The 26,050-nt window shown below is 36.4% G+C and overlaps 2 protein-coding genes and 4 long non-coding RNA genes across 8 annotated transcripts; 2 read left to right on the forward strand and 4 right to left on the reverse strand.

The window, feature by feature from the left end:
- The first annotated feature begins 283 nt into the window (after positions 1–283).
- Positions 284–2,246, forward strand: LOC103833301. Its single transcript, XR_626156.3, has 2 exons — positions 284–1,369; positions 1,497–2,246. It is a non-coding gene; the product is annotated as an uncharacterized LOC103833301 (long non-coding RNA).
- A 4,283-nt stretch (positions 2,247–6,529) lies between these two features.
- Positions 6,530–8,185, reverse strand: LOC103833373. Its single transcript, XM_009109459.1, has 3 exons — positions 7,780–8,185; positions 7,520–7,706; positions 6,530–7,424 (listed from the first exon to the last, which is right to left on the reverse strand). Exons 1-3 carry the CDS (start codon positions 8,183–8,185, stop codon positions 6,530–6,532), a joined length of 1,488 nt encoding a protein of 495 aa, XP_009107707.1.
- Positions 8,186–8,804: 619 nt separating this feature from the next.
- Positions 8,805–11,189, reverse strand: LOC103833372. The gene is made up of 3 exons (XM_033277505.1): positions 10,483–11,189; positions 9,697–10,402; positions 8,805–9,601 (listed from the first exon to the last, which is right to left on the reverse strand). Exons 2-3 carry the CDS (start codon positions 9,874–9,876, stop codon positions 9,335–9,337), a joined length of 447 nt encoding a protein of 148 aa, XP_033133396.1. The 5' UTR covers positions 9,877–10,402; positions 10,483–11,189; the 3' UTR covers positions 8,805–9,334.
- On the forward strand, positions 10,346–20,135 carry LOC103833299. Of its 3 annotated transcripts, none has more exons than XR_004450339.1 (4): positions 10,346–10,572; positions 15,585–19,092; positions 19,231–19,351; positions 19,471–20,135. It is a non-coding gene; the product is annotated as an uncharacterized LOC103833299 (long non-coding RNA). The 3 variants fall into 3 exon arrangements; XR_626154.3 differs by lacking the exon at positions 10,346–10,572 and having other exon boundaries at positions 15,518–18,360; positions 18,957–19,092; XR_004450338.1 differs by lacking the exon at positions 10,346–10,572 and having other exon boundaries at positions 15,518–19,092.
- On the reverse strand, positions 11,528–14,213 carry LOC117127368. The gene is made up of 2 exons (XR_004450340.1): positions 12,978–14,213; positions 11,528–12,892 (listed from the first exon to the last, which is right to left on the reverse strand). It is a non-coding gene; the product is annotated as an uncharacterized LOC117127368 (long non-coding RNA).
- On the reverse strand, positions 19,910–20,975 carry LOC103833300. Its single transcript, XR_626155.3, has 2 exons — positions 20,442–20,975; positions 19,910–20,029 (listed from the first exon to the last, which is right to left on the reverse strand). It is a non-coding gene; the product is annotated as an uncharacterized LOC103833300 (long non-coding RNA).
- Between the last annotated feature and the right edge of the window lie 5,075 nt (positions 20,976–26,050).

The following is a 26,050-nucleotide window of genomic DNA, read 5'->3' on the forward strand; positions in this document are numbered from 1 at the left end:
GAGACAACTTAAGGATGATATTATACCAAAGTGACAATCATGATGTTTTTTTTTTCTGTTTTGGCAAATTTTCAGAAAATAATAAGTGAATGGTATCTAAAAACTCATGGTAAAATGTGTTTTTTTTTTTCAAAATTGAAAATAGTTATAAGATAGGGTTTTTGCACTAGATAACCACAATAAGGTTTTTATTAGGTAAATAAATATGAGACTGTAAATATTTTCACAATGCCCAAACTAAGCCTATTCGCCTATACATTCAAAAATATAGGGACATCCACACGTCTGACATAACTTCTTAGTTAGTCGTTCAAACACGCATCCATAATAATGATGAAAGCGCTTCAGAACTGTTTTCAAAACCACTTTCTTTAGTGCAAAAACCAGAGAAATCATTTATTCTATTTCCGTTTTGCATCTCTTTAATCTTTATCCATTCTTTTATTCATTCACAAGATAGTTCTAACCTAGGTATCAAAATGGTTGCTTCCCAACTCGTAAAATTTTCAAAAGATCTAGCAGATGAAACAAATGTCTCTTTGCCTAAGGTGATGTTCGCCGACAGCGAGGAACCGTGCGGCGTTAGGGTTCTCACCTATCAGTCCTTGCGAGAGATCAACACCATCCTGACGAAGACGAGATCCAGTATCTCCTAGAGTCCTCATTTGGTAAGACAGTCGTTATAGCTGAAAAACCTGTCTTTTCTAGAAGATTTGGTAGATTCCTTCTTTCCAGGCAACTAAAGGCCAAAAAACAAGAAGCTTGGTTTCGATTAGCCGAAAAGCATATTCGTTTTTCATTGTGAAAGTTTTCCATAGTGACGGGACTTGCTTGCGGTGACTTCCCAAGAAACCGAAGGTGTAGAAAATCATTAACGAGAAATCCTATTGGTCGGAGCTCTTTGGTAGTGTTGAAGAGATGCAAGTATTAAGAGATGTGAAGATGGTTAGGAAAAAACGGTTACAAATCGAGATATCCAGATGAAACTCACATGTCTTGCAATTTTTTCATCCGTTTTTCTGTCCACAAATCTCAAGATGAAGATTCTCAAGGAACATGCTGAGCTGCTGGGAGACATCGACGAATTTTTTGCCTTCCCATGGGGTCAACTAGCATTCAACATGCTGATGACTAGCATCAAAAATGGGATGAAATTTCTCTATCCTAAAATACGATAGCATTGAAAGGTTCACACTAGGTCTAAGCTTGTAATTGTTGAAGATGTCCCTTTTTTACTGAAGTCGTTCAAGAAGCATGTTCCTCATCTGAATCTGACAGTGACCACAATGAGATTGATTGTCTGGTAAGCAAAACAAAGAAGAAGACTTTAAATCTTGCCCATGCTCTTGAAGTGGACAGAAATGCAGAGGTATGCAAATAGTTATTTTGTTCCAACTCTTCATTTGTTAATATACAACTGGTAATGGCTAAACAACGTCTTTCTTTGCATCGTTTCTGAGATTTCATTTTGCTGATCCATGTCTTTTATTATCTAGGTTCTGGTCAGAAGCATTATTCCACAAGATCCAAAACGACTCGTTGATGAGTCCCTATTTGTATTGGCAGACGAAGTTACTGACATCAAAGTAGAAAAACTTCTCAGGTTTATACATGCGAATGATGTCTTCTCAAAGGATATGTTCAAAGGTGGAGAAACCAAATTCGATGTAGAGAAGATGCGTGAGTAATCCAAAGCTGCTGCTAAAAAGAAGCAACCAATTAACAAGCAGACACCAACTGTGGTCTTTGATGAAGCCAGAGTTAGCTCAATTTTTATTTTTGTTCTGAAACCTAAGCTTCATAGGGTTGATGGGAATGTTGCATCGGCGCTCGCTTCCGTTAAATAATCTGCTTTCGCATACAAAGCTTCTGTTGTTGCAGCCGTGGAGGCAATGTTTAAGGCTTTCAAAGCCAAATCCTTTCTTCCATTGCCCCCAAATGCTCAGCCTGCCGCTCAGGCACAACATTCTACCCCACCACGTGGAAATGGTGGCAAGGCCGGTATCTCAGGACATGCAGACGGAGGTGGTGGTGACGAAAATGATCAGATTATCAAAAATGTCATGGAAACTTTTAGTCAATATTCAACCCACCTGGTTCCGCTCAATGTTGTCATGTAAGTGTGCCTGACCTTTTTTTTTTTCAATTTTACCAAACACCGAGATTACACATTCACTGTATCATCTTAGACTTTTGGTGTATGCACATATGATTGAATCCAAAACTTATTATATTAGCTTTTCTTACCTATGTTTCGTACTTTTTCACTCTTACCATTTGTAATTATATCGATACAACAATGGAGACAACTGGGTTATTCTGGTTGAACATTTTCATTTTTTAAATCTGGATCCCAAGAGATACTTCACGTTATTGGTTTTTTTTGTCGTCACGTCCTGATGACAACATATTCTCCTATACCTAGATGTAATTTCAGGTTTCTAACGCCCGCTCACAACATCGACAATCCCACATGCCTTCGTCTGCCCGTCTAGAAGACAACAACCAGTATAAATAATTTATTTTATACAATAATGGTCAACTTTATTTAAGCATTCCCTATATATTAAAAGAGAAGCATTACAACATATTTTTGTAGCCACATGTCATCACCACAATCATTCTTAGAATCCTTAGAAAAATATGTTGGTCCATATAAATATATAATAAGCTTTTTATTAAACTAACCATAAACTAATCATAAATGTTCTTCATTGTTTCCTTAAATAAAAACCATGGAATTACCTTAATGTGGCTAAAGTATATATATGACAATTAATGATTTTGAATAATAAAGATTTGATAAAAATCAGTCTATTCTCTATTATTTTTAATTCATTTTAAAATGAATTAAACAGCCACATTAACTATATAATAAAAATTTAGATTTTTTCGTATATGTTATATTTTGAATTTTAAAAACGAATATAAATGACTAAAGTTGTTAAAAATCTCACACTGAAATTTTTGTGGTCCATGGTTTAAATTTTATGTTATAACAAGATACAAATGATTACGAAATTACATAAGTAGGAAGTCTCATTTAATAAATAATATATATATATATATATATGCATATTAATATTTTTTAAAAATTAATTATATACCATATAAAATACATAAGTATTTTAATTTTGAATTTGATTTGAAAACTTTTGATAAACATTTTGAACAATTATTGAAAACTTAATTTTTAGATTTTAAACTTTGCATTGAATGTTTTTAAAATTATAAATTACAAAAACAATTAAACATCCCATAAATTTTTTATTGTTATCATTGATTTAAAATTTTTGTTATAAAAAGATACAAACGATCAAAAATAATATGAGCACAAATTTTTTTTTAACAGATGTCAATATTAAAAATGTACTATATATCTATGTTAATATCATTTCAACTTACTTTTATAACATATAAAATAGAAAAAGTGTTTGTCTGGATAAATAAAATTTATTTAAGTATTTGTACTAATTTAATTATATACGTAATAGCTACTAAATTTTTAATTATTCAATATATATTTATTATTTCATAATATGTAAAAAATATATAATACCTAATAATTTATATATAATATTCATTCATCCCGCGCAAGGCGCGGATCTTAACCTAGTATTAAAATAAAACATTTGTTGAGATAGAAGACCATTCGAAATAGAGAAAGAAGCTTATATTTGGCTTTAAAGGATGGCTTTATTTGTTGGACCTTTTAAGATATGAATCATAAATTCGTGAAGTAACTGCTTGTATTTTTTAAATGTTATATTTATTGGTAAAAGAGTTTGTGAGGAAATCTCTAGCATCTGCTCCGTCTTCGTCTTCTTCAAGCAGTCCTAACGATGACTATCTGAAGACGATTGTCAAAGAACAAGCTCGCTTGATTCAGATACAAAAGTCATATTGAGAATCAGGATGTGCGGCTCGAAAACAATGACACTTGGCTCGAGAAGTACAATAATATTTTTGTTTATCTAGTTTCAACTATTTACATAACAACTTAATCTTTTAGCAAAAAAAAAAAAAACTATTTACAAACCACTAACGTGTCTCCTAGGAACACTCAAGCCGAAGATGACGATTCAGAGGATGATTATGAGACGTTTAGTTTCTTTTTGTTGAACATACTGGGACAACCCGTCCCGTGGATCAACAGGGCACCGATCGTAATCCTTCACATGTGAGCCATTACTGACTCTTTCATGTAGGTTATTAGGATCAGTGTTCTGCAGCGCTAGCCTAGAACCCATGGGACATGTAATTCCCACGAAACGGATTGTTATAATTACTTTTTTTATTTTGATTTTTGTAATAAATTTCAAATTTGATTTAAATTATAAATATATTTTATTTTATTAAAAAAATAAATTTAATCTAATTTTTAATTAATAACTAGATTCTGACCCATCCTTTAAAGGACGGGTATATTTTTTGTTTTAACTTTATTTTTTATAATCTTTTAAAAAATAATAATTTTCATATTTTTATTTTTATTTATATTCATATTTGTATTTTTCTTTGTAATCATATTTGTGTATAAATATTAATCTAAGTTTATTTATAAAATAGTTGCAATTTAAAAGTTGATTCGGCATAAATTTGGTTCTTTGTAATCATATGTCTATATACCCATTTTTTATAATCATAAATCATATTAGTCTGTTTTAGATCTTGACCTGCATGTATAATGTTGGTTTGTAGTTTTTTTTTTTATGTATCTATAAATATGTAACATTTTCTGTATTTTTTCTTATATGTTAAAAAATATAATTTATATACAGTTATATAACGTAGGGTTATTCTAACATAATGGTTAGTGTATATTTATAGAAAACGTAAGGTTATATAATGTATATTAAGGTAGGGTTAGTTTTTTTACTTGTTGATAACTGCTCTAATGGTATTGTTTAAATAGAATATAGTTATTATATAAAGAGAATAATAAGATGTTTCTTAAATAATAAAGTGAATAATAGTTGGACATAATATGTATCTATAGGTTACGATTATGTCATAATATAATAGATGATTTAATTTTTTGTTTTAAGTTAAACTAATTTTTTGAAGATTTTAGATAATTCAGACCCGCATTATGGCTTTGTTGATTTAACCATTTATTTATTTAACCTGATTTTACTTCAGTGGTTTAATTTAATAAATCAACAAAAATAATCCTGAAAAATTGTTATCATCAATTAAAACTTATATTTAAAAATATCATATATTTTATTTTTATTATATAAATCATGATTGAAGTAATAGTTAGTTAGTTAATATTTTGGTTCAATCTATTTATGAAAATTTTAATGAAAATTTTAATATGTTACAAAATTTTAGTGATTTAACTCATATTCATGTATTACGTTGAAGTAATGTTGAAGTTCAACATTTTTTGGATCTGTATTGTAATAAACTGAGGTTTTTTTCCAAATTTATTCAAATGGTATATGTTGATCTTAATTTTAAAGATTAATAGTCTCTACAAAAGTATATAATCAATACTATTAAATTTATATCAAATGCTAGGTAAGTATTATAAATATCTTATATATATAAAGTTGTCTTGTGCTCTATTCTCAGGCGTCCACGTCAGCACAAAGGGTGGGGCAAACAAGGACACATGTCCATCCATAACTCCCGTACTTAGTTTTCTTGTTTCGATTTGGGCTGTTTATTTCTGTAAGCCCAATCTCTCATTTCAACAAAAAACCCTAACTAAGCTGTCTCTCCTTCGCTTTGCTTTTCCATTTCGATCTCAGAAACCTTGACCGTTCCGATTCCTTTCCCCATGCGACCCAGCTGAGCAACGGCAGTTTACTACATTGAAACCAAAATTTCCACTACTTTAACTTCAATACTTCTTTACTTTTTCTTTGGCGTATATATATATATATATATATATCACATCCATCTATTGGTCTGCCTTTACTCGCATAACTCTAAACCTCTCACAAAATCCGGTAATGGCTAAGCAACAACTCCATTTCTTTGAGCTCAGGGCAGGCCGGAGTAGGAATGTCAAGAAAGGTGGAGATTTGATGGGTATGGATCTGATCCTGCTTGATGGAAAGGTAACTGAGACATTCTCTGTTTCTCAGTTCTTGTGATTGAAACTCTGCTTTTGTGCTGTTTTGTTCAAATGATTTGTTGCCCATTATCTCTTTCCTCTGTCTATGATCTTACCATGCTATTTCTCTCTCAGTGTTTATATCGTTGATTTTGCTAGAGATTTTGATGTTCCAGGCTGTTGTAGTTTCGCAGTGAAACTGAATGTTTTCCTGAGTTTTGCTTCTTTATTTTTATTCTCTAGGGGTTTCTAAGGAGACTTTGGTCTCTCCTCATTCAGCCACATCAGCATGGAGGAGGGGGCAATTGAGGACACATGTCTTCCTTTTAAAGCATTTACTCTCGATATGTTTCAAGTTTAGACATCTTTTTCACTTTTAGTTTGGGCTCATTTAGGTGTGCTGTGAGTTGCTGTATGGTAAGTGGTGTTATACCACCACTCGGCGAGAGGCAACCAGTCACTCTATGTGTGCGGTGCGTATGAAGTCATGCAGCGAAGGTACGTTTCCAAAGTCTTATTAGTGACCTCGGTTTGCCCGTCGGATTGTGGGTGATACGCAGTAGAGTAGTTTAAGTCTACGCCATGGACACGAAACATTTCTCTCCAGACCTCACTTAGGAACGTCGGATCACGGTCACTGGTTATATCCTTGGGCATGCCATGTAGACGAAAGACTTGGTTTAAATAAACTTTCGCAACGTCTAGTGCCGTGTACGGATGGGATAGGGCGAGAAAGTGGGCGTTCTTGCTCAATCTATCAATGACTACCAGAATACAATGTTTGCCAGCAGAAGGAGGAAGACCCTCAACGAAAACAAGACTGATGGATTCCCAAACCCCTGCAGGAACTGGAAGCGGTTGGAGTAATCCTGGCTTGGCGGCTTGATCATATTTGTTGCGTTGACATGTGGAGCAGTTGCGAACATAGTTTTGAACCTCCAAGCTCATTTTAGGCCAATAGAACAGAGTTTTGATCCGATGCAAAGTTGAGTTGCGACCAGAATGGCCTCCGATTGCAGAATCATGTAGCCATTTAAAAATATGAAGCTTCACCGATGCATTATTACCGACCACCAGTTTGCCACGGCGTCGGAGTTCACCGTTGATGAAAGAGTAAGAAGCGTGTGATGAAGGTTTAGTCTCCAACTCTGAGATGATTTTCTGAAGAGTCGGATCAGTGTCCCACAAGATCTTAAGTTCTTTGTAAAATCCGTGGTGAATCTGAGAAAGCGTGAGGTGAAGTAGATGAGACCCAGTTACTCGATTTCGAAGGTATATCCCATCAATTTTGACAACCACATATGTTGAAAAGGGGTAGTGATCTTCTGTTCCAGTAAGAACTTTAGGCTCTTTTGGTCTGTCCGAATGATAAACTTGTTATGAGCCAAGTAAGGGCTCCAAGTTTGCACTGCATGAACGACAGAAAGCAATTCTTTCTCATAAACTGATAACCCTTGGTGGCGCTTTTCCAAAGCTCGACTGATGTAGCATATAGGATGATTATCCTGCATGAGCACTGCGCCAATGCCAGTGTTGGAGGCGTCGGTTTCGACAATAAATGTCTTAGTAAAGTCTGGTAACGCGAGGACAGGTGCATAAGTAAGTGCTTCCTTAAGTAAACCGAGAGCTGTTGATTCATCTGGTCCCCATGTAAATCCATCTTTACGAAGTACTATATCCCTGTATAAACCTTCGATAATAATTGGCGAGACCCAAGAAGCTGCGAACTTGTTTCTGGTTTGTCGGAGTAGGCCAACTCTCCACAGCTTTTATCTTGATGGGATCTGTACTGATGCCTTCGGTAGAGATGAAGTGACCAAGATATTCAATTCTTGTAGCGCCGAAAGTACACTTAGACATCTTGAGATATAACTGATGATGTCGGAGTATAGAAAAAACCATATCCAAGTGTTCGAGGTGATCGTCCCAACTTTTGCTATAGATGAGTATGTCGTCGAAGAAAACCAGAAGAAACTTCCGAAGTATTGGCTCAAAGACGTGGTTCATAAGGCCTTGGAATGTACATGGCGCGTTTGTAAGACCAAAGGGCATAACGAGGTATTCGTTGTCGCCAGAGTGGGTTTTGAAGGCTGTCTTATGCACGTCGTCAGGTGACATTCGCAGTTGATGGAATCCAGCTCGTAAGTCCACCTTGGAGAAGAATTTAGAACCTCCCAGTTCGTCGAGTAAGTCCTCTAGTAGCGGTATTGGGTATTTTTCTTTGATGGTTTCCTTGTTGAGGCCTCTGTAGTCGACGCAGAGTCACCAAGACCCGTCTTTCTTTTTAACGAGCACTATAGGAGATGCGTAAGGGCTGGAGCTGTACTGAATGATGCCTTGATCAAGCATCTTTCGAATCATCTTATCAATCGAGTCCTTTTGTAACGCAGAGTACCGATAAGGGCGCAAGCTAACAGGATTTGCTCCTGCTTCCAGCGGGATTTTGTGGTTAAAACCTTCCCGGTAAGGTGGTAGTGTGGTCGGTTCTTCAAAGATGTCAGCGAACGAAGACAACAGTTGTTGCAATGATCCATTATCGTCTCTGTTTTCTCCACTAGCTTCTATGTGGTATAAGATTGTTTCAGAGTCGAGTGATCGCTGCGTATTATCTAGTTCGCGAAGATGAAGAAGAGCAATCTGAGGTTCTTGTAGTATTATTTTGTTGAGATTGCTTCCTGTGATCACTACAAGAAAACAGCAACATACCGAGGGAAAAAATCGTCGGTATGCCGTCGGAATAATGTTATTCCGACGACATACCGACGAAACAAGTCCTCGGAAATAACTCCTCGGAAATTCATTTTTCCTCGGAAATCCTTCGGAAATTTCCGACGGAATTCCGAGGAAATGAATTTCCGAGGAAACTCCGAGGACCACCAGTTCGTCAGAAAGGTCCTCGGAATATACCGAGGGAGCACTTCCTCGGGATATTTCGATGGACTTTCCGATGGTCCAATCCTCGGAAGTTCCGACGAAATATTCCTCGAAATTTTCATCGGGAATTTCCGAGGAACGGCGCCCTCGAAAAATTCCGAGGAAGAGTCCCTCGGTATATTCCGACGACTTTTTCCGAGGAAATGTTCGTCGGAAATTTCCGAGGGTTCATTTCCTCGGAATTTCAAATTTTTTTTTTTTTTTAAAATTAAAATTTTTGAAATTTAAATTCGAAATATAAAATTAAAATTAAAATTGAAAACATATTAGATAATATTCAAAGTTGTACAAATAAAAATAAAACATTCCGAGTTTTTGAAAAAAAAACAAAAACTACGAGTCTTGCACGTTCGGGAACACCTCGTTCAGGTACATCCTCTTCATCATCTCCATCATTTGCTCGTTCAGCCTCTTCTGTGCCTCATAGCCCGCCTGTTGAGCCGCCATCTGGGTCTCCAACACAGATATGCGATCATCCTTGTCCTTCAACTGAGCCGTAAGTACTTCTGGATCAACAAAGGGCGGTGGTGCAGAAAAAGGAGCAGCCGACCGGGAGCGACGACCCAAACCGACCAAACGTCCCTTCTTCTTTGGAACCGACTGAAATAGAAAATAGCCAAATTTAAATAATATAAAAAGATGATAAAATAAAAATCAAGAAATAAATGAATTGAACTATAAAAAAAAGAACTTACCGATTCAACGATTTCGTTGATTCGAACCCGGGACAAGTTGGTCGAAGCCATCGAATCGTCATCCTCGGTTTGGAGCTGAGACACTTCGTCTTGCACCTGAGTTTGGACCAGGGTGACCACGTCCCTCACAAGACCATCATCAATCTGGCTGGTCTTCTTGTTGGTATACGCCCTCTTCATTAGGGCGAGATCATCAACCGGCTCGCCATCATTTTCTTCCGCCTTGAAAAAAATATAAATTAAACAAACATTAGAAATTAGAAGAAATGCACAAAAAATAAAATTTCAAAACTTAAATAATTGAAGAAAAAGTGGCTGAACTTACAATGCGATCCCCCAGAATGGCAATAGATTGAGAACCAAGTTATGCTTGAAGACGCCCTTCCCTTTACGCTCGCTCCTGCGGTTGGTGGAGTTGGTGGAAGAAGTTTCTTTCGTCTCTTCCTTATCCCAATACACACACAACTCCTCCCAGACCGTGTTGTTCATCGACTATGGGACCTTTTAATAAAAAAAAAAAAGTAAATAGTTAAATAAATAAAAAAATTGTTTAATAAATTAAAAAATTGTTTAATAAATTAAAAACAACCTTGTTTATTTCCCACTTCTTCTTCCACTCGTGGATCTGCTTCCCATAGTTGTCCATAACTTTTATGGACGAAGTGGTGATAGATAAAGAGCGTATCATCGGAATTCCAGTTGAATTCTTGCTGAAAAAAAAAAACACAATTAGTAGAAAATTTATATTAAAGATTAAAAATGTAAGTAAAAAATTAGAATACTTACCGCAAACTGACGAAACCACAGATGCTGCTTGTGGGTAGGGAAGTCAGTGAAAGTCGGATCTCCCTTGTCGAGGGCCGAGTACATCATACGGTTGATCCATGCGCTGATCCCGTTCCCGGATCGGTTGAACCTAATAAAAAGAACAAATTATTAATAATGAATCAAATTTTAATGAAAAAAAAAACGTTTAATTACCATGTTTGACCCCGTCCATGTGGATACAGAGTGAGATAGGGAAGATAGTCACGACCGGGCTGTCGAACCAACTCCGCAACACTCATCACTCCCGGAGGACCCGGAGGAGCAGGAGCAGGTGCAGCAGCGGGAGAGGGTGCAGCAGCGGGAGCGGGAGGAGCAGGAGCGGGAAATGGAGAGGGAGATGTATGGTAGGAGCTGTGGGGCGAAGCGGAATCCTGTATCTGGCTGGACGAACCCCGAGACTGGCTCCCCGTACCACCACGACCACGACGCTGTCGAGGCCGGGTCTGATCATCATTAGACCTGTAAATTAAAAAAACATATTTAAAAATTAGTTCTAATAATTTTAATAAATAAAAAAATATTTTTAAAAAATAGTTTTTAATCACAAAAATATAAATAGTTTAATAATTACAAAAAATAGTTTTAATAAATAAAAAATATTTTTAATAATTACAAAAATAGTTTTAATAAATAAAAATAGTTAATAATTACAAAAAATAGTTTTAATAATATTAAAAATGTTTAACAAATATAGAAATTTATATTATATATATATATATTTTTAAAAAAAAAAAATCCCAAATAATAGTTTTTAATCACAAAAAAGTTTTATAGATATTAAAAATGTTTAATAAATATATAAATGATATTATAATGCAAAAAATAGATTTTATATACAAAAAACGTTTTCATATTATATATACATAATTATCATTGAGGATTCATTTCTTTACAATTGTGATGCATACCATTGAGGATTCTTTGTATAGATGATCATAAACCATGAAATAACAAAATTTCAAAAATAATTATAAGTATTCCCTTTACCGTTTATTAATGTGTATAAGTGTTTTTCTTATGTCGTGTGGTTTTCGTTCATGCAATCGTAAAAGTGGTTGTTATTGGGTAAAACACCAAAGTTTGACTTCATAATCTGGTTAAGACACTTAATGAAGGTTATATACGTGTTATTCAATCCGCAAAACGTTGTTTTCGGTTAAAAACCCCTAGTTCCTCGGAATTTCCTCGGAATATTCTGAGGGAATTCCGAGGAAATAATGTAATTTCCGAGGAAGCCCTTATCTTCCTCGGAATTCCGTCGGAATATTCCGAGGAGATTCTGAGGAAAAAGACTCTATAATCAAATCTTTAAATCGACAAGGTCTATTCTGAGGAAATTCCGAGGAAAACCTATCTTCTCTCGGAATTTCCTCGGTATTTCTATTAAAAAAAAAAACAAGTGGATGCTAGTCTTTTTCCGAGTCATCATCACCAGATGAATCTGAATCTGGATCTTGGTGAAACTCTCCAATCACTGGTTCATCCTCTACGTGAACGGCGGCTTCGTCTCCGAAGTCGGTTAAATCGACTACAAGGCCAACTCCAGCTAAATCTTCTGCTGCACTTAAGTTGCCGGATGTGCTTGGTTGTAGTGGGTCTTCCAGCTCAGAACTTCCTTGAACTCGGCCTCTCGGGTTGAGTCTTGTAACAGTAACCCATAGATCATATATGTTCCTTACCCGGGGGTACTTGATATAACAAACCTGTAACATTTAAAAAATTATTAGTAAAATTATAATTTAATACACATGATGATGAATCATTCTGAATAATGAACATTTAATTACCTGATCGGTCTGAGAAGCAAGAATGAAAGGATCATAATATTGCAGCTTTCGCCTCGAATTTACTGATGTAACACCAAATGCATCTGTTATCACACCTCGATCTGGAGTGTTATCGTGCCAATCACAATAGAAAACAGTACAGCGCAATCCAACCATGCACAAATACTTGATTTCCAAAATCTCATGTATGTGTCCGTAGTATACATCATCTCCTGATGCAGAACAAACGCCAGCATCATAAGTCGTACTCGAACGTCTCCTCTTCTGAGTTGTGAATGCATATCATCGAGTACAAAATCTCGGATATGACTTCACAACAAAGTTTGGTCCAACGACCATCTCGCATATCCAATCGTCAAATGTTTCACCTCTGGCCAAACCAGCAGACACCTATTAATAACACATATATATGTTATATCAATAAATGTGAATTAGTATAAATATGTGATAAATAATATTTTAATTTGTTTAAAGCACTCACATAAGTAAACATCCATCCAGCAAATTCTCTCTGCTTCATTTCTTCTAGTTCGTCCTCTGTGGCGTATCTATATTCGAACCGCTTTTCTTCCATGAAAATTCTGTACATATGATGACAATAATGTAATTAATTAAGATTTAAATTTCAACTTGTTAAAATAAAAATTTGTAAGCTAATTTATTTACCTCTCATATTGAAGAACACCTTCGCAGTTGGTGAGCAAATATGTTTGCAAATGACTGCGCTCCTGCTCAGTAAGTCGATGGTCCTTTGGTTTTCCGCTAAGTCGTCCAACGTCTGTGAAAATGTCTGGAACCGTAACATGATATGTTGCCCGTTCGCCTCTATCATCATGCCGAGCAGGTCTTCTGTTTTTGGTCTGAACTTCTGCTGGAAAGTAGTACTCGGCAAAGTTTGAAGTTTCTTCATTGATCATCTGTGCGACTATAGAACCTTCCACCCTACTTAAATTTTTCACCATCTTCTTCAAATGGAACATATACTGCTCATACATATACATTCATCTATACTGCATAGGACCACCAAGTTCCAATTCTCTTGCCAGGTGAATAACAAGATGCTCCATAACATCAAAAAATGAGGGAGGGAATATCTTCTCAAGGTTGCACTGAATCACGGCTATGTTAGTCTTCAAATTTTCAATACCTTCAAGAGTCACTGATCTCGTGCATAAATCGCGGAAGAAACCACTTATCCCTACAATTGCTTCATGAACATTTCGTGGTAATAGTTCCTTGAAGCAAACGGAAGGAGGTGCTGCATCATTATATGGCAATTGTGGCTTTTCAAACCAGTAAACTTTCCTTTCTTTCTGTCGATACAGTTACGCAAATTAGATGCGTAACCGTCTGGAAATTCCACATAGTTTGAAATCCAATCAAAGAACGCATCTTTTCCCTCTGCATCAAGTCGATATATGGGAAAAGGAGCCCTACCATTCTCATCAACATGAAGTTCTGAACGAGCACATATATCGACTAAATCCAGTCTTGACTTTAAATTATCTTTTGTTTTACCTTGAACATTAAGGATCGTGTTCATGAGATTGTCAAAAAAGTTTTTCTCAATATGCATGACATCTAAATTATGCCTTAGCAGATGATCCTCCTAGTATGGCAGATCTCATAAAATACTTTTTTGTGCCAGTTATGTATGTCTCCAACAGCATCTACCGGAAAACGCTCATGTCCACCGACGTTTGGCGTCCTTTCTGCACCAAATCTCTTAGTTGTGTCTTCAAATCTTTCCCACAAATTTCCGGAGGTGGAATGTCAAACACCCTCTTGTTCTTCGTAAACAAATTCCTACTCCTACGATATGGATGATCAGGTGGTAGGAATCTCCTGTGACAGTCAAACCAACATGTTTTCCTTCCGTGTTTTAGTTGGAAAGCATCAGTGTTATCTTGACAATATGGACATGATAGCCTTCCATGCGTTGTCCATCCAGATAACATACCATATGCTGGAAAATCACTTATTGTCCACATTAGTACTGCCCGCATTTGAAAGTTTTCTTTACACGAAACATCGTATGTTTCAGCACATTGAGCCCATAGTTGTTGCAACTCATATATTAGTGGCTGAAGAAACACATCAAGTGATCTCTTAGGATGCTCTGGTCCGGGAACGAGAATCGAGAGAAACAAAAACTCTCGTGACAAGCACAAGTTTGGGGGTAGGTTGTATGGTGTAAGAATGACTGGCCATAGAGAATACTGTCTTCCACTCTTGCCAAACGGGCTGAAACCATCAGTACATAATCCAAGGTAGACATTTCTTCTCTCTTACGCAAAGTCGGGATACTTTGATTGGAAATGCTTCCACGCTCTTGCATCTGAAGGATGTCTGATCTCACCATCTGTTGAGTGCTCCGCATGCCATCTCATTGGTTGCGCTGTGCGTTCAGACAGATACAACCTCTGCAACCTTTCTGCCAAAGGCAAATACCACATCCTTTTATATGGCACTGGAACTCTTCCACTCGTATCTTTATAACGAGGCTTCCCACAAAATTTGCATGTAACCCGCTGTTCATCCGCCCTCCAATAAATCATGCAGTTGTCGCTGCATACATCTATTACCTGATACGATAAACCAAGACCAGCTACGAGTTTCTGAACCTCGTAGTATGAACCAGGAGCTACATTATCCTCGGGTAGAATACCTTTTAGAAAATCAGCAATCGCATCCACACAGTCTTCAGCCAAATTATAATCTGTTTTAATGCCCATCAATCTTGTAGCAGATGATAAAGCTGAATGACCATCTCTGCAACCTTCGTACAATGGTTGCTTTCCAATATCCAACATATCATAAAATCTCCTAGCTTCTGCATTGGGTAAATCTTCCCCTCTAAAATGATCATTTACCATCTGCTCAGTACCTACACCATAATCTACATCCGTTCTAATTGGTTCTTCTAATCTAACCGCTGGCTGAGGTTCGCTAGTACTACCATGTTCATAATCAGTTTTCCCATGATGATACCAAATTTTGTAACTTCGTGTAAACCCACTCAAATATAGATGAGTCCAAACATCCCACTCTTTAATAACCTTTCTATTTTTACAATTAGAGCAAGGACATCTTAACATACCTGTTTTTGCTTCCGGTTATCGGTGAACTAACCCCATGAATTCGGTTATACCTCGTTGGTTTTCTTCCATAAGCAATCTCGTGTTCGGATCCAAATGAGGTCGATCGATCCAAGAACGAAAATAATTTGAAGAAGACATGTTTTTTTTATGAATCAAATTCGTGTGTAAAGAGAGTAAGAGGGAGGATGAAGATATGGAGTGAATGAAGAGGAAGAGGGGTACTTGTACTTATAGTTGAAATCCTGCCGACACACCGAGAAAATTCCGACGGAATTCCGACGCCAACGGCTAGTTCGTCGGAATTTCCTCCGAATTTTTAAAATCCCCCAACGGCTCTCCAATGGCTCTCTAACGGCTATAATATATCCTCAGAATTCATCGGGTTTTTCCGAGGAATACATTTTTCCTCGGTATTCCATAAGAATATTCCGACGGATTGATATTTCCTCGGAATTCCGAGGAAACCAAATTTTGTATTTCCTCGGAATTTCCTCGGAAATTCCTCGAGATATTCCGAGAATTTCATTTTCCGTCGGAATGTCCGTCAGAATACCGATGTTTTCTTGTAGTGGATGATCTTGACGCTATTGGGTGATGTTCCTCTTAGTACGTGTTTGAGGCCTTGGAAAGAAAATTCCATACGTAGATTAAGGAAATCCCAGAGAATTGGTCCCAATGTTGATAGCCATTGGACGCCTAGCACCAGATCGCTACATCCTAGCGGTAACGTCCTAATCTCAGTGCTGAATCCATATCCCTGCATCTTCCACGTAAAAGGATTGCATTTATACTTGGTGATCAAGTCACCGCTTGCTGCTACAACTGACATCGGTTTTGTTGGGGTCAATGAGCATCCTAAGCCTTTAGCATTAATATATCAAGGAAATTGTGAGTAATGCCTGGGTCGATTAAGATATGGAGTTTCCTCTTTCCGTATTGACCCATTAAACGCATGCAGTTGAATGTCGGACACCCGTTTAAAGCATGGACAGAGATAGTAGGAACTTTGTCATCTTCATCGTGGAGAGTTGTTTCTCGTATCTGCTCCTCTAAGGCAATTTCTTCATGAAACTCTGTATCAGCTTCTAAGAATAAGACCTCAGCGCGCCGATGTTTAAGTTGATGACCCGGTGTGAATGGTTCCTCACAAAACATGAATAAACCCTTTCGTTTTTGCTCCTGCATCTCTTCGAAAGAGAGCGGCTTTTGAGGAGTGTTGGCGATGATGGGTTTATTATTTTGACTGCCGCCATTGGTAGTCGTTATTGCGGTTGAGTTGCTGTGTTGACTTTTTTTGGATTGTGAGAAATTTGATCTTTGGAATGAGTTGAAGGTAGTACGAGGTGGCTTTGTAGGCGTGTGTGACAAGGATAGCTCATGTAGTTTAGCTATTTTTGCTGCTTCTGGTACTGAACTGACTATGAATTGGCGCACATTAAAAGCTAGGTGTTGGTGTATGTTTGTCAGAAATATGCTTAGTGCGTGAGCCGGAGCTAGCGTGATCCTAGTCATAGCACTATCAAACTTCTCCAAATACTCATCGATGGTTTGTTGCTTTGTTTCAAGCTGACTAATTCTGATAAGGGATCATCACAAAGTTCGCTGAAACGATCAGATACTGCAGCAACATATTCCGGCCATAATGGGAAGATGTTGTAGCGGTTTGAGAGATACGAGTGATGCCATTGGAGTGCTTTGCCCGTCATGTGAAGAGAAGCGAGACGAACCTTTAACTCTGGTGGTGTGCTGTCAATTGAGAAGAACTGTTCGCAGCGATAAATCCATTCCCGAAGTTCTGAACCGTCAAACATAGGGAACCCTATTTTTGTTAGGCGAGCTGATAGTCCGTTGGGGGGAGGTGGATTGTTATTGTTTTCGCTGTTCACATGGGTTGGTTTTGATGTACTGTGTTCTGGGTTGTGGCGGTCAGGTGGATCTGCTTGTGGGTACGTTCCTCCCGTTGTAAGTGCTGATGCTGCTTCAATTTTTTTCCCTTCACGTTGATTAAGGGGTGGTGGTGTGTTAGCAAATACTTCTCTATTATTTCTTTTAGTGCTGTGATTTCGCCTCCTAGTTCTTTACGGATTTTTTCCGTTTGTTGAGTTTGCGATGAGCATAGCTCGTCGATTTGTTTGCTCATGTCGCTCAAAGCGGTGGATGACCTTGTATCCATAGCTTGGTCCTGAGGAGTTTATTCTCTGATACCAATGAGACAGTAAACCTGTAACGTAAGTCCCAAGCTAGTAACCCTACTTGTGGATTAGAAGAGAGGGGATACACAGATCTAGAAGATGATCACTGAGGTAGAAGGATCAACTCGAAGAACCTGAGATCGTGATGATAATGATGTTGCTTGCACAGAAAGTGATTTGAGAGTTTAAGAGATTGTAAAAGTATTCTTATTGATAAAACATGGAAAGGCTACGCCTTATATAAAACAAAGAATTCCTTATCTCAAAACACTTATGATAATCATCTTAACAGATTTATAATTATCCGAGATAAAGAATATAAATAAAACCAAATCATAAAACACTTAAGTCGGCTTATCTAAAGTGTGACATAATCCTGTCACATAATCAACTACTCCCACTACGTACTCTTCAATCCTTCCTTAATTCGACTCACCTTTGACCTGCTTCGTTACATATAAAAAATGAGGATGAAGCGTATGAGCGATAAAGCGAAATCCCTTTGCTTTTCGAATTCTAGAATTCGAGTCCAAAAAAAATGAATTCGAGTCCTTGTCGTTCAAAAAAAAAAAAAGAATTCGAGTCCATTATCACAAAAACACCTCCACATGGTGACTTCTCAAGTTCACTTATCAGAGTTGAAGGTTGGCCGCTGCAGAGAAACTGTTCAGGTGAGACTAATTCGATTTGGGAGGCCCTCAATGTGAAAAAGGCGGTGAGCTGATGGTGATCGACATGCTGCTCATCAATGCGAAGGTTAGCCGGAACCTTATTTCAATTTTTAATTTGCGATTTAAAGTTTTCTAACTTTTCCTGTAAGTGGTTCATTACGGTCTATTGATCTGAGTGCTTTTGATGTTGCAAAAAATTACGGTTTGGTGACGCTCCTGTCACGATTAGATTTCAGAGTTGTTCCCATTACGTTCTCAGTAACTTACCGAAGCGTGTGCCCGAACCGGAAGTTATAGCGTAATCATCTTCCTAAAGTAAAAAAAAAAAAACGTGTTCTTCAGGTCAATGCTTTGGTAATCTAATTATGAATATCCAAACTTTCTGTGAACTGGTTGAGGATGATAATAGTAGTGCACAATCCATGGAGTTCCTTCTTGCTAGGCAGAGTAAATGTAAGCTTTGACAATGAGTGTTATCAACTTTACTTAACGTTTCATGTTATTTTCTGAGTATTCTTGGATTTGATTTTGTTTGCTTTAGGAAAGATCATTGTGCAAACAGAAATAGGAGAAGAAATGTTGTTTGCTTTATAAGTTGGAACTTTAAAGTTGACTTTAAACTTATTCTTTTTGCTAACTCTTTCAAACAACGATGATCTGTGTTTTCCTTTTGCATTACAGTTGCTGCTTCTCAAGTTGTTTGGATGGGTGGTGTGGTGAATTCAACGAGGTCAAATAGGTTCGCCAATGGATTAAATATGACTCATGTTGCTGCTCTTTTTTATTCTTCTACAGCTTTTGCGATCGAGAACCATGGGTGAGTACTACAGCAGTAACATGTTATGTGATCTCGAACTCAATATACTAAGATGATGTTATGCAGGCGATATAAAACCCGTGAAATACCTTTGGTCAATGCTTCCACGTTCCAACTAACACCATTGTAATTTTGCAGGGATGTCTATATATGCTTAAGTGTGTTCGACGGCATAGCCTACAAATTTCATATAAAATTTCAAGCCTTTGGCTCAAAACCTAAGGTTTTGTTTTGGTATAAATCCAGAAAAATGTTAGAGGTGATATACTACGTGTCTTTTTAATCTCCTGCATCTGGAACATAATAGCGATGTTTTAGTCATTCAAATGCGTCAATTAACTCATCTCCGTATTAACCTTTAGCTAACTTTCTGTTCAGGTCGGTTATTCCTCAACGCCACTTCGAGCACTCATTTATTCTTCGACTCGGAAACTTCAGGTCAAAAGGTTGTTGACTGCTTAGTGGGTAAGGTTGAAGATGAAGCCTGGAGCTTGAGGATACAGAGGCCGAGCCGCTCGCTGCACCATAATTATAGAAATTGGAGCTGAGGGATATCATTTCCTTGGGTTTTCTTGATGATTCTAGAGATTTAACTTCTTTGAGCCGTGTAACTGCACCACCTTCTAATAGGAAGTATGTTGCTCTCTAGGATGGAATTTTCGCTGTTGCTGATAATCTCAAAGTATTAACCGCGTTTAAACCTGAAAACTTTACGTCATATGCTTCTGATGCCCTTCTTCTTCCGGGGCTGAGCAAAGCAGATAAATCTAAGCATGACAATCTATCTTGTAGTGTAGTTTTTTTTTAACGCTGAAAATATTATATAACATTGACGGATTCGAAATTGAGATACATGGATGATACACTGAGCCAGCAGAACACAGGTTCCCTGGAAACTATGGCCGGCGAAAACAAGGTTTTCCGGGAAGTTAAAGCCCTAAACAAAGGGAAATACAACAAACTTTACAAGGATCAAAAGAAACCAAAGCATGCACGAAGACATTAACGCATACAAAAAAGGTCAAACCCAAAACTTGCATGCAGAACCACTTAAACTTCATGTGAACTCTGACTAAGGATTATCAAAAACTAGTTGATAATCAGATTCTCCAATAGTGAATAAGCACAATCCATTTAATGCATGTAGACCACAGCTTCAATTTCAGAAAGACTGAACTGAAACAGACTTTCAATGGCGAAGGAAGCAGTAAAGCGACCAAAGAAACGCCTAGAAAGAAGCTAATCGATGGACGAGAACTCGACCAGGTCTCTTGGGAAATAACATGGAGCGATCCGATCCACGCCAGACAAAACTAATCCAAAGATAATAGATTAGAAAGGGATCGAACCTGAAATGAATCCAGAGCAAATCACAGAGGAAACAGAGACATGCAAGCAGGAAGTGAACCGATTCAACATCATCTGGTGGACAAAACAAAAAAGATTTAGAGCCAATCGCAGACAAGAGACAAAGTGGGTAAACCACACGGATGATCGGAAAGATCCGGTAACTCTTGCTGCAAAAGGACTAAATCCCGACCAGAGCAAACATCATGCATCCTTGAATCTTCGATCCCACCACCGAAGAAAAACAAGAAGAAACGAAAGGATCGACCGACTCCGGTGCTTGAGAAGCCACCGGAGTCGATCACCGGAGATCAAAGAGGAAGCTCGAGATGGAGAGAATATTTAGAGAGATAATGAGAAGATGATCTTGTAGTGTAGTTTATTCTCGTAATTTTCTACAATATATAAAGATATATTGAAATCTTTTGTTATTTTGCAATACTAAATTGAACTCCACAAACGGTTGTTCGCATTCTTTATAGGAGCCACCTCTATGTTTTGACATGTAGTTTCTGTGAACGAAATTTTCTAAACACATTCGTACAACACCAATTGCAACAGATCAAACAAATTCGTGTGCTTAAAACTGTCGGCTGAATACTGTGGCCACATTTAAAATACTACTCAAATCACACCTATACAACCAACTAACGAAAACCAGTTACATTCTGGGCACATGTTCTAAAAGACCCATGAAAAAAAAAATATATATTCCCTCACACCAACGTACGAAATACTGTATTTATTTCAATTATAAAATACTAAAGCAGTTATAATTTTATTTAGTTTTACCTAATATAAGTATTACATTAATTAAGTTTTTTTAGCAAGACATTAATTAAGTTATGAAAATCAATCAAATGAGTTTATTATATTTTTCAAAATCAATTATTTTATTCCAAACAAAACTTAATATATTTTTCCTTTTGAGTGAAGGCATAAACTTAATATATTTATTATAGAAGTAAACAATCAGTTTATAAATATTTTTTAATATATATCTTTATCATTATTGAATAAAACTAAATTAAAATAACCTCACGATTTAAAAACAAGAATTATTTTTACATTTTAATTAGCCAAACTCGAAAATATATAAAGTGATGTATAGACTGACTGAGACAAGTGAAAATGGAAGTAGATGAAACAAAAGAGAAAAAAATATAAGAAAAAATAGAAAATTCAGATATCCAATATTATGTCACTTTTCTCCACATTTCGATATTTTTCTTTTTCTTTCACACCATTTAGATATTTTCCTTTCTCACCATTACAAATTTCTATATTTATTTAAACACACCCTTTCCAAATCAGAAACTCAAATTTACATACCGCAAATATAAAATCACCAATGCAATAAAATATATCCATAATCATGTATTGAAAAGTACCGAATCGCAAGTTAAGCTCCCAAAAAATGACATTGTTTCGTTATGAAAATGGACCGATGCTACAGAACTCTAGATTTATGTTGATCTTCACTTTGTACCTCTATGCTTTGTTTGCTGCTCCTTTTTATTTAGAAAAAAAACCCTCCCTTTTAATATATTATACTTATTAACCCTACTCTTTTTGTGCTCATGCAATCTCCTCTAATCCCACGTTCTTATAACACAATAACTTTCAACCCAAGCTCCAACAAATTCAACCTTGATGATAGGTAAAAGGTTGACACCGAAATTCTATTTAAATTTTTTATCATATACGTATAAATGTGCAAAACCAAAAAAATATATGCGTTTAGGAACTGATGGATTTCGTACAAATATTAACTATGGCTCATTTGAAGTTACGATTTTTAATATTATTGACGTCGGCCCATTATTTTGATAGTGGCCCATATTGTTTACATCCACTTTTGAGATATTTCTATCCCTAGGTTCTATTCGTCAGTGTCGTGAAACCGTCACGCTTGCGATTCCCTTTCATCCTCGCAGTCGACATAACTCTTTCCAGAAATATCAATCGAAGACGTTTTCCCACTAATTTCACTACCTCCTCTTCAGTTCTCTTTTAAGTCCACCTTCTGCAGCATGGGTGCTTATATATACCAACCCCATGAGAGATGAAACCAAATCCGTTTCCTTTTCAGGCTAAAGCAATTACCTTCTACTTATACAATCCCTTCAACCATGGAGAGTTCTGAAGTTAGTTCTCAAGGCCGGCAGTTGCAGCCAAACTGTCCAGACCAGACTCCTGTGATTTTGGGAGCTGATGGGCGTCCATATTCTGCTCATTGATGCAAAGGTTTGTTTAATTTCTTATACAATGATTAGTATAAGATTTGGACCTTGGCAAGTTTTTGTTCACTCATTACTTCTTTCCCAGGCCTCAATCAATGTTCGCCATCTTAACACCTTCAAATACCTCTTCAAAAAATGGTCGCTTTATGAGCAAAGTGGTTTTGATGTTGTAAGAAGCAACATGAACTTCAGGTTTTGTGATGCTCCTGTCGGAAATAGATTCCCAGAGTAGTTGAAGTTGCATTAACTACTCAACAGATCTTGACTGAAAGGTTTAGGTTCCACACTTGCGACGAGCTCATGTCACTTGCGAATACCAACACTGATCATTTGCCATGTTTGATTTCATTAACATCCCTTACAACACTGATTTAACACTGATCTGGGCTTAGAATTGATCTTGGTTTGCACATATTGTTGGTCAAGTTCCAACATTAGTTGCAGATATTCATACTTTGGACAATGTCTCTCCACTGTGGTCTCTGGTAATAATCTTAACCTTAGATCTCTAAATGATAAAGCATTGATTTGTATGTTCTATAAGTGAAGTTTATTCAAATTGGTTGTCTTTTTTTTTTTGGAGAATTTATCGAGAGATAAATGTGTTTGAACTTTGAGATTATATGTAATCATCGTTGAAATTCGAATCAAAGTTTACAAATTTGGATGAAATCTTGAAGCTTGATGAGAAAAAATGAGTCTTTTTCATATATGTTTTGGAATTTACTTTTTTTTTATCAGAGTCTCTTGAGAAGATGTGTTGGGTACAATTCTGAAGATGTTATGTTTTTGGAGGACAACAGAGTGAGCAAGACTACTTCAGTCCAAGGTTATGAATCTGATTGGTTAGGTCGTTGGACTCAGCCAGGTAATGAAGTGAATTATCATGATCAGAGTTATAATGGTGACTCCAACGACTTGATCAGGCCTGAAGAGAAAATACCAGATGAAGCGGTCTTACCGTTTCCTATGTTCAAATTTTCTCAGAAAAGAGATGGTACTAAAAGCAATGTGGGTTCAAGATTGAAAGCTGTGGTTGCTAATAGGATGCCTTGGATGAATGCACATGGAGACAAAAAGAAACTCAGTTCATGAAACCTCTTGATTTCCCAGTTCAAGAAAAGACCAAACAGAACCTGCTAGTGTTGATGAGACCAGTGAGGTTTTATGCAACGGTTGATTCGGTTCAACGAGTTTCTGGTACAATCAGCTATTGAAGGGTTCCAAGGTTTCCATGAAACTGGAAGGGAATATTTTTGGTGGGTATCTTGAACTTTTTCCTAATGCAGATCACCAACATAGAGGTGGGGTAAGGGTGCAGTCTCTAGGAATCTCAAAGTATTGAGAGGAAGATGAGCCGAGATAAAATGAATCATCTGTAGAGACGGATATCGTAGAAACGGATAAACTTCATGCAATACATATTTCAGGTATTGAAAGTATTTTCATTAGCTGCGTACTTTGTCTATTCCCATACTCTTCTTATTTTTGTTCTTCTTGGCAGGTTCCATTTCAAAATCGTCAGCTAAGGTTCAATCTACTCAAAAACACATTTGAATACTATGAATAAATTACCATCTATTGCATACTTAGTCCTTTCCGGATATATGCGTGAAAACTATCCACTTGAATACTGGTTAAAAATTAGGCTTCAAGTTGTTTTCAAAAATAAGTTAAAAACAATTATTAAAACATCTTAAAAAGTTAATTACGATGACAACTGATGCATGATTTAAGCACAATTGCCAATAGATGGAAACAGAGCAAACATAAGCAACAGAGTTGCCATCCAACCAGCATCGAACAATCCAAAAAACTTGCAAATCCAGTGGTAACCCAACCTGCAAAAGTCAAAGAAGCAGGTTAATACTATATTTACCTCCTACTATTTTTATTCTTACCAACACATGAATCTCCACGAAGAAATGAAACATTTGTGACTGGCTATACAATGCTATGTGTAACATATATGTTGACAAATATAACATTCAGTGACAATGAGCAACTAAATAAAACCCGCCCGACACCACAATGGGACACACGACACAGCTTACCAGTTATTTAAAACATAAATGCATCAAGAAGAACACATACCGACGACCATGGACGTCAGGCATCGAGATTGTACCCACCCCCAGCTGAACATATAATTAGGATACTTAAGAAACAGACAAATAAACAAACACACTAAAAATCTGACCTTAAACACATGGATGATAGCTCACCTCAAAATTTAGATATATGTCTTCCATGACTACCCACACTCTTCGTCGAGCCCCTCAGCACTTACTCCACAACTGCGGTAACATCGACAAATTCCAGGGAATTTCCACAAACATGTAGAAAATATTTCGACAAAGAACACTCCCCACCAAAAAACTACAAAGCTGCTTTAACAACCAAATGAAAAAAAAAGGAAAAAAAATTCAATCAACTTTAGCTTGACAAAAACATCAATAAAAACACACACAAAAAGAATCTTCACAAATAGTATCAACGGTCTCAAGATCGACTCAAATCCGACTATGATATAATTTTTTTTAAAAAGACGACTATGATAATTTATCATGTTTAACTTCAAACAATATTAACAAGCGCTGCCAACAATGCTATCTCTATAAACAAAGGAATAAAATTTATTTAATATGTGGTCAATTGTCTTTTATCTTAAGCTAATACTTTAAAATCCAACAACTTTTATGTACTACAACGATAACAATTATTTCTAAAATTATGTTGGTCACAAATAAAAAAATATATCTCCTTCACAAAATTTATTTGCAAATCTCCTCAGAATCAAACATATATATTCCATTAACATCGTATTTATACAATACTTTAATAAATATAATAGTTCAACTATGAAACAAACACATATCCACCAGAATAGTTATTATTCCTTACATGTAGAATCGGAACATAGTAATATAATACTTTTGTATCCACACCATTATCAAATGCAACAAACACATTTCATTAAAAAAAAACACAATATCAACAAAACGAAATACACATGTGATGATATGAATAACACAAATATCAACCAATCACACAAGATAATTATAAAACACATGCATTTACATGTTTTCTTTTTTGAACATCAACTTCAACTATATTTACTTTAGTGCAACTATCAACTATTTATTCTATTTTATTGAATCGATTAAACCACTTATGTTATTCAAAACAAAGTAATAAACTACCATCAATAACTATTATCAAATGAATCAAAAAAAAATTTGAACTCATTAGAGAATAAAACATATGAACCCAGCGCGTAGCGCCGAAATACCACTAGTACCTATATAATCTGATTCGAAACATATTGAAATTGACATTAGGAATCTAAATGTTTTGCTTTTATATTT

The sequence above is a fragment of the Brassica rapa genome, chromosome A08, assembly GCF_000309985.2.
Source record: "Brassica rapa cultivar Chiifu-401-42 chromosome A08, CAAS_Brap_v3.01, whole genome shotgun sequence".
NCBI classification, from domain to species: domain Eukaryota; kingdom Viridiplantae; phylum Streptophyta; class Magnoliopsida; order Brassicales; family Brassicaceae; genus Brassica; species Brassica rapa.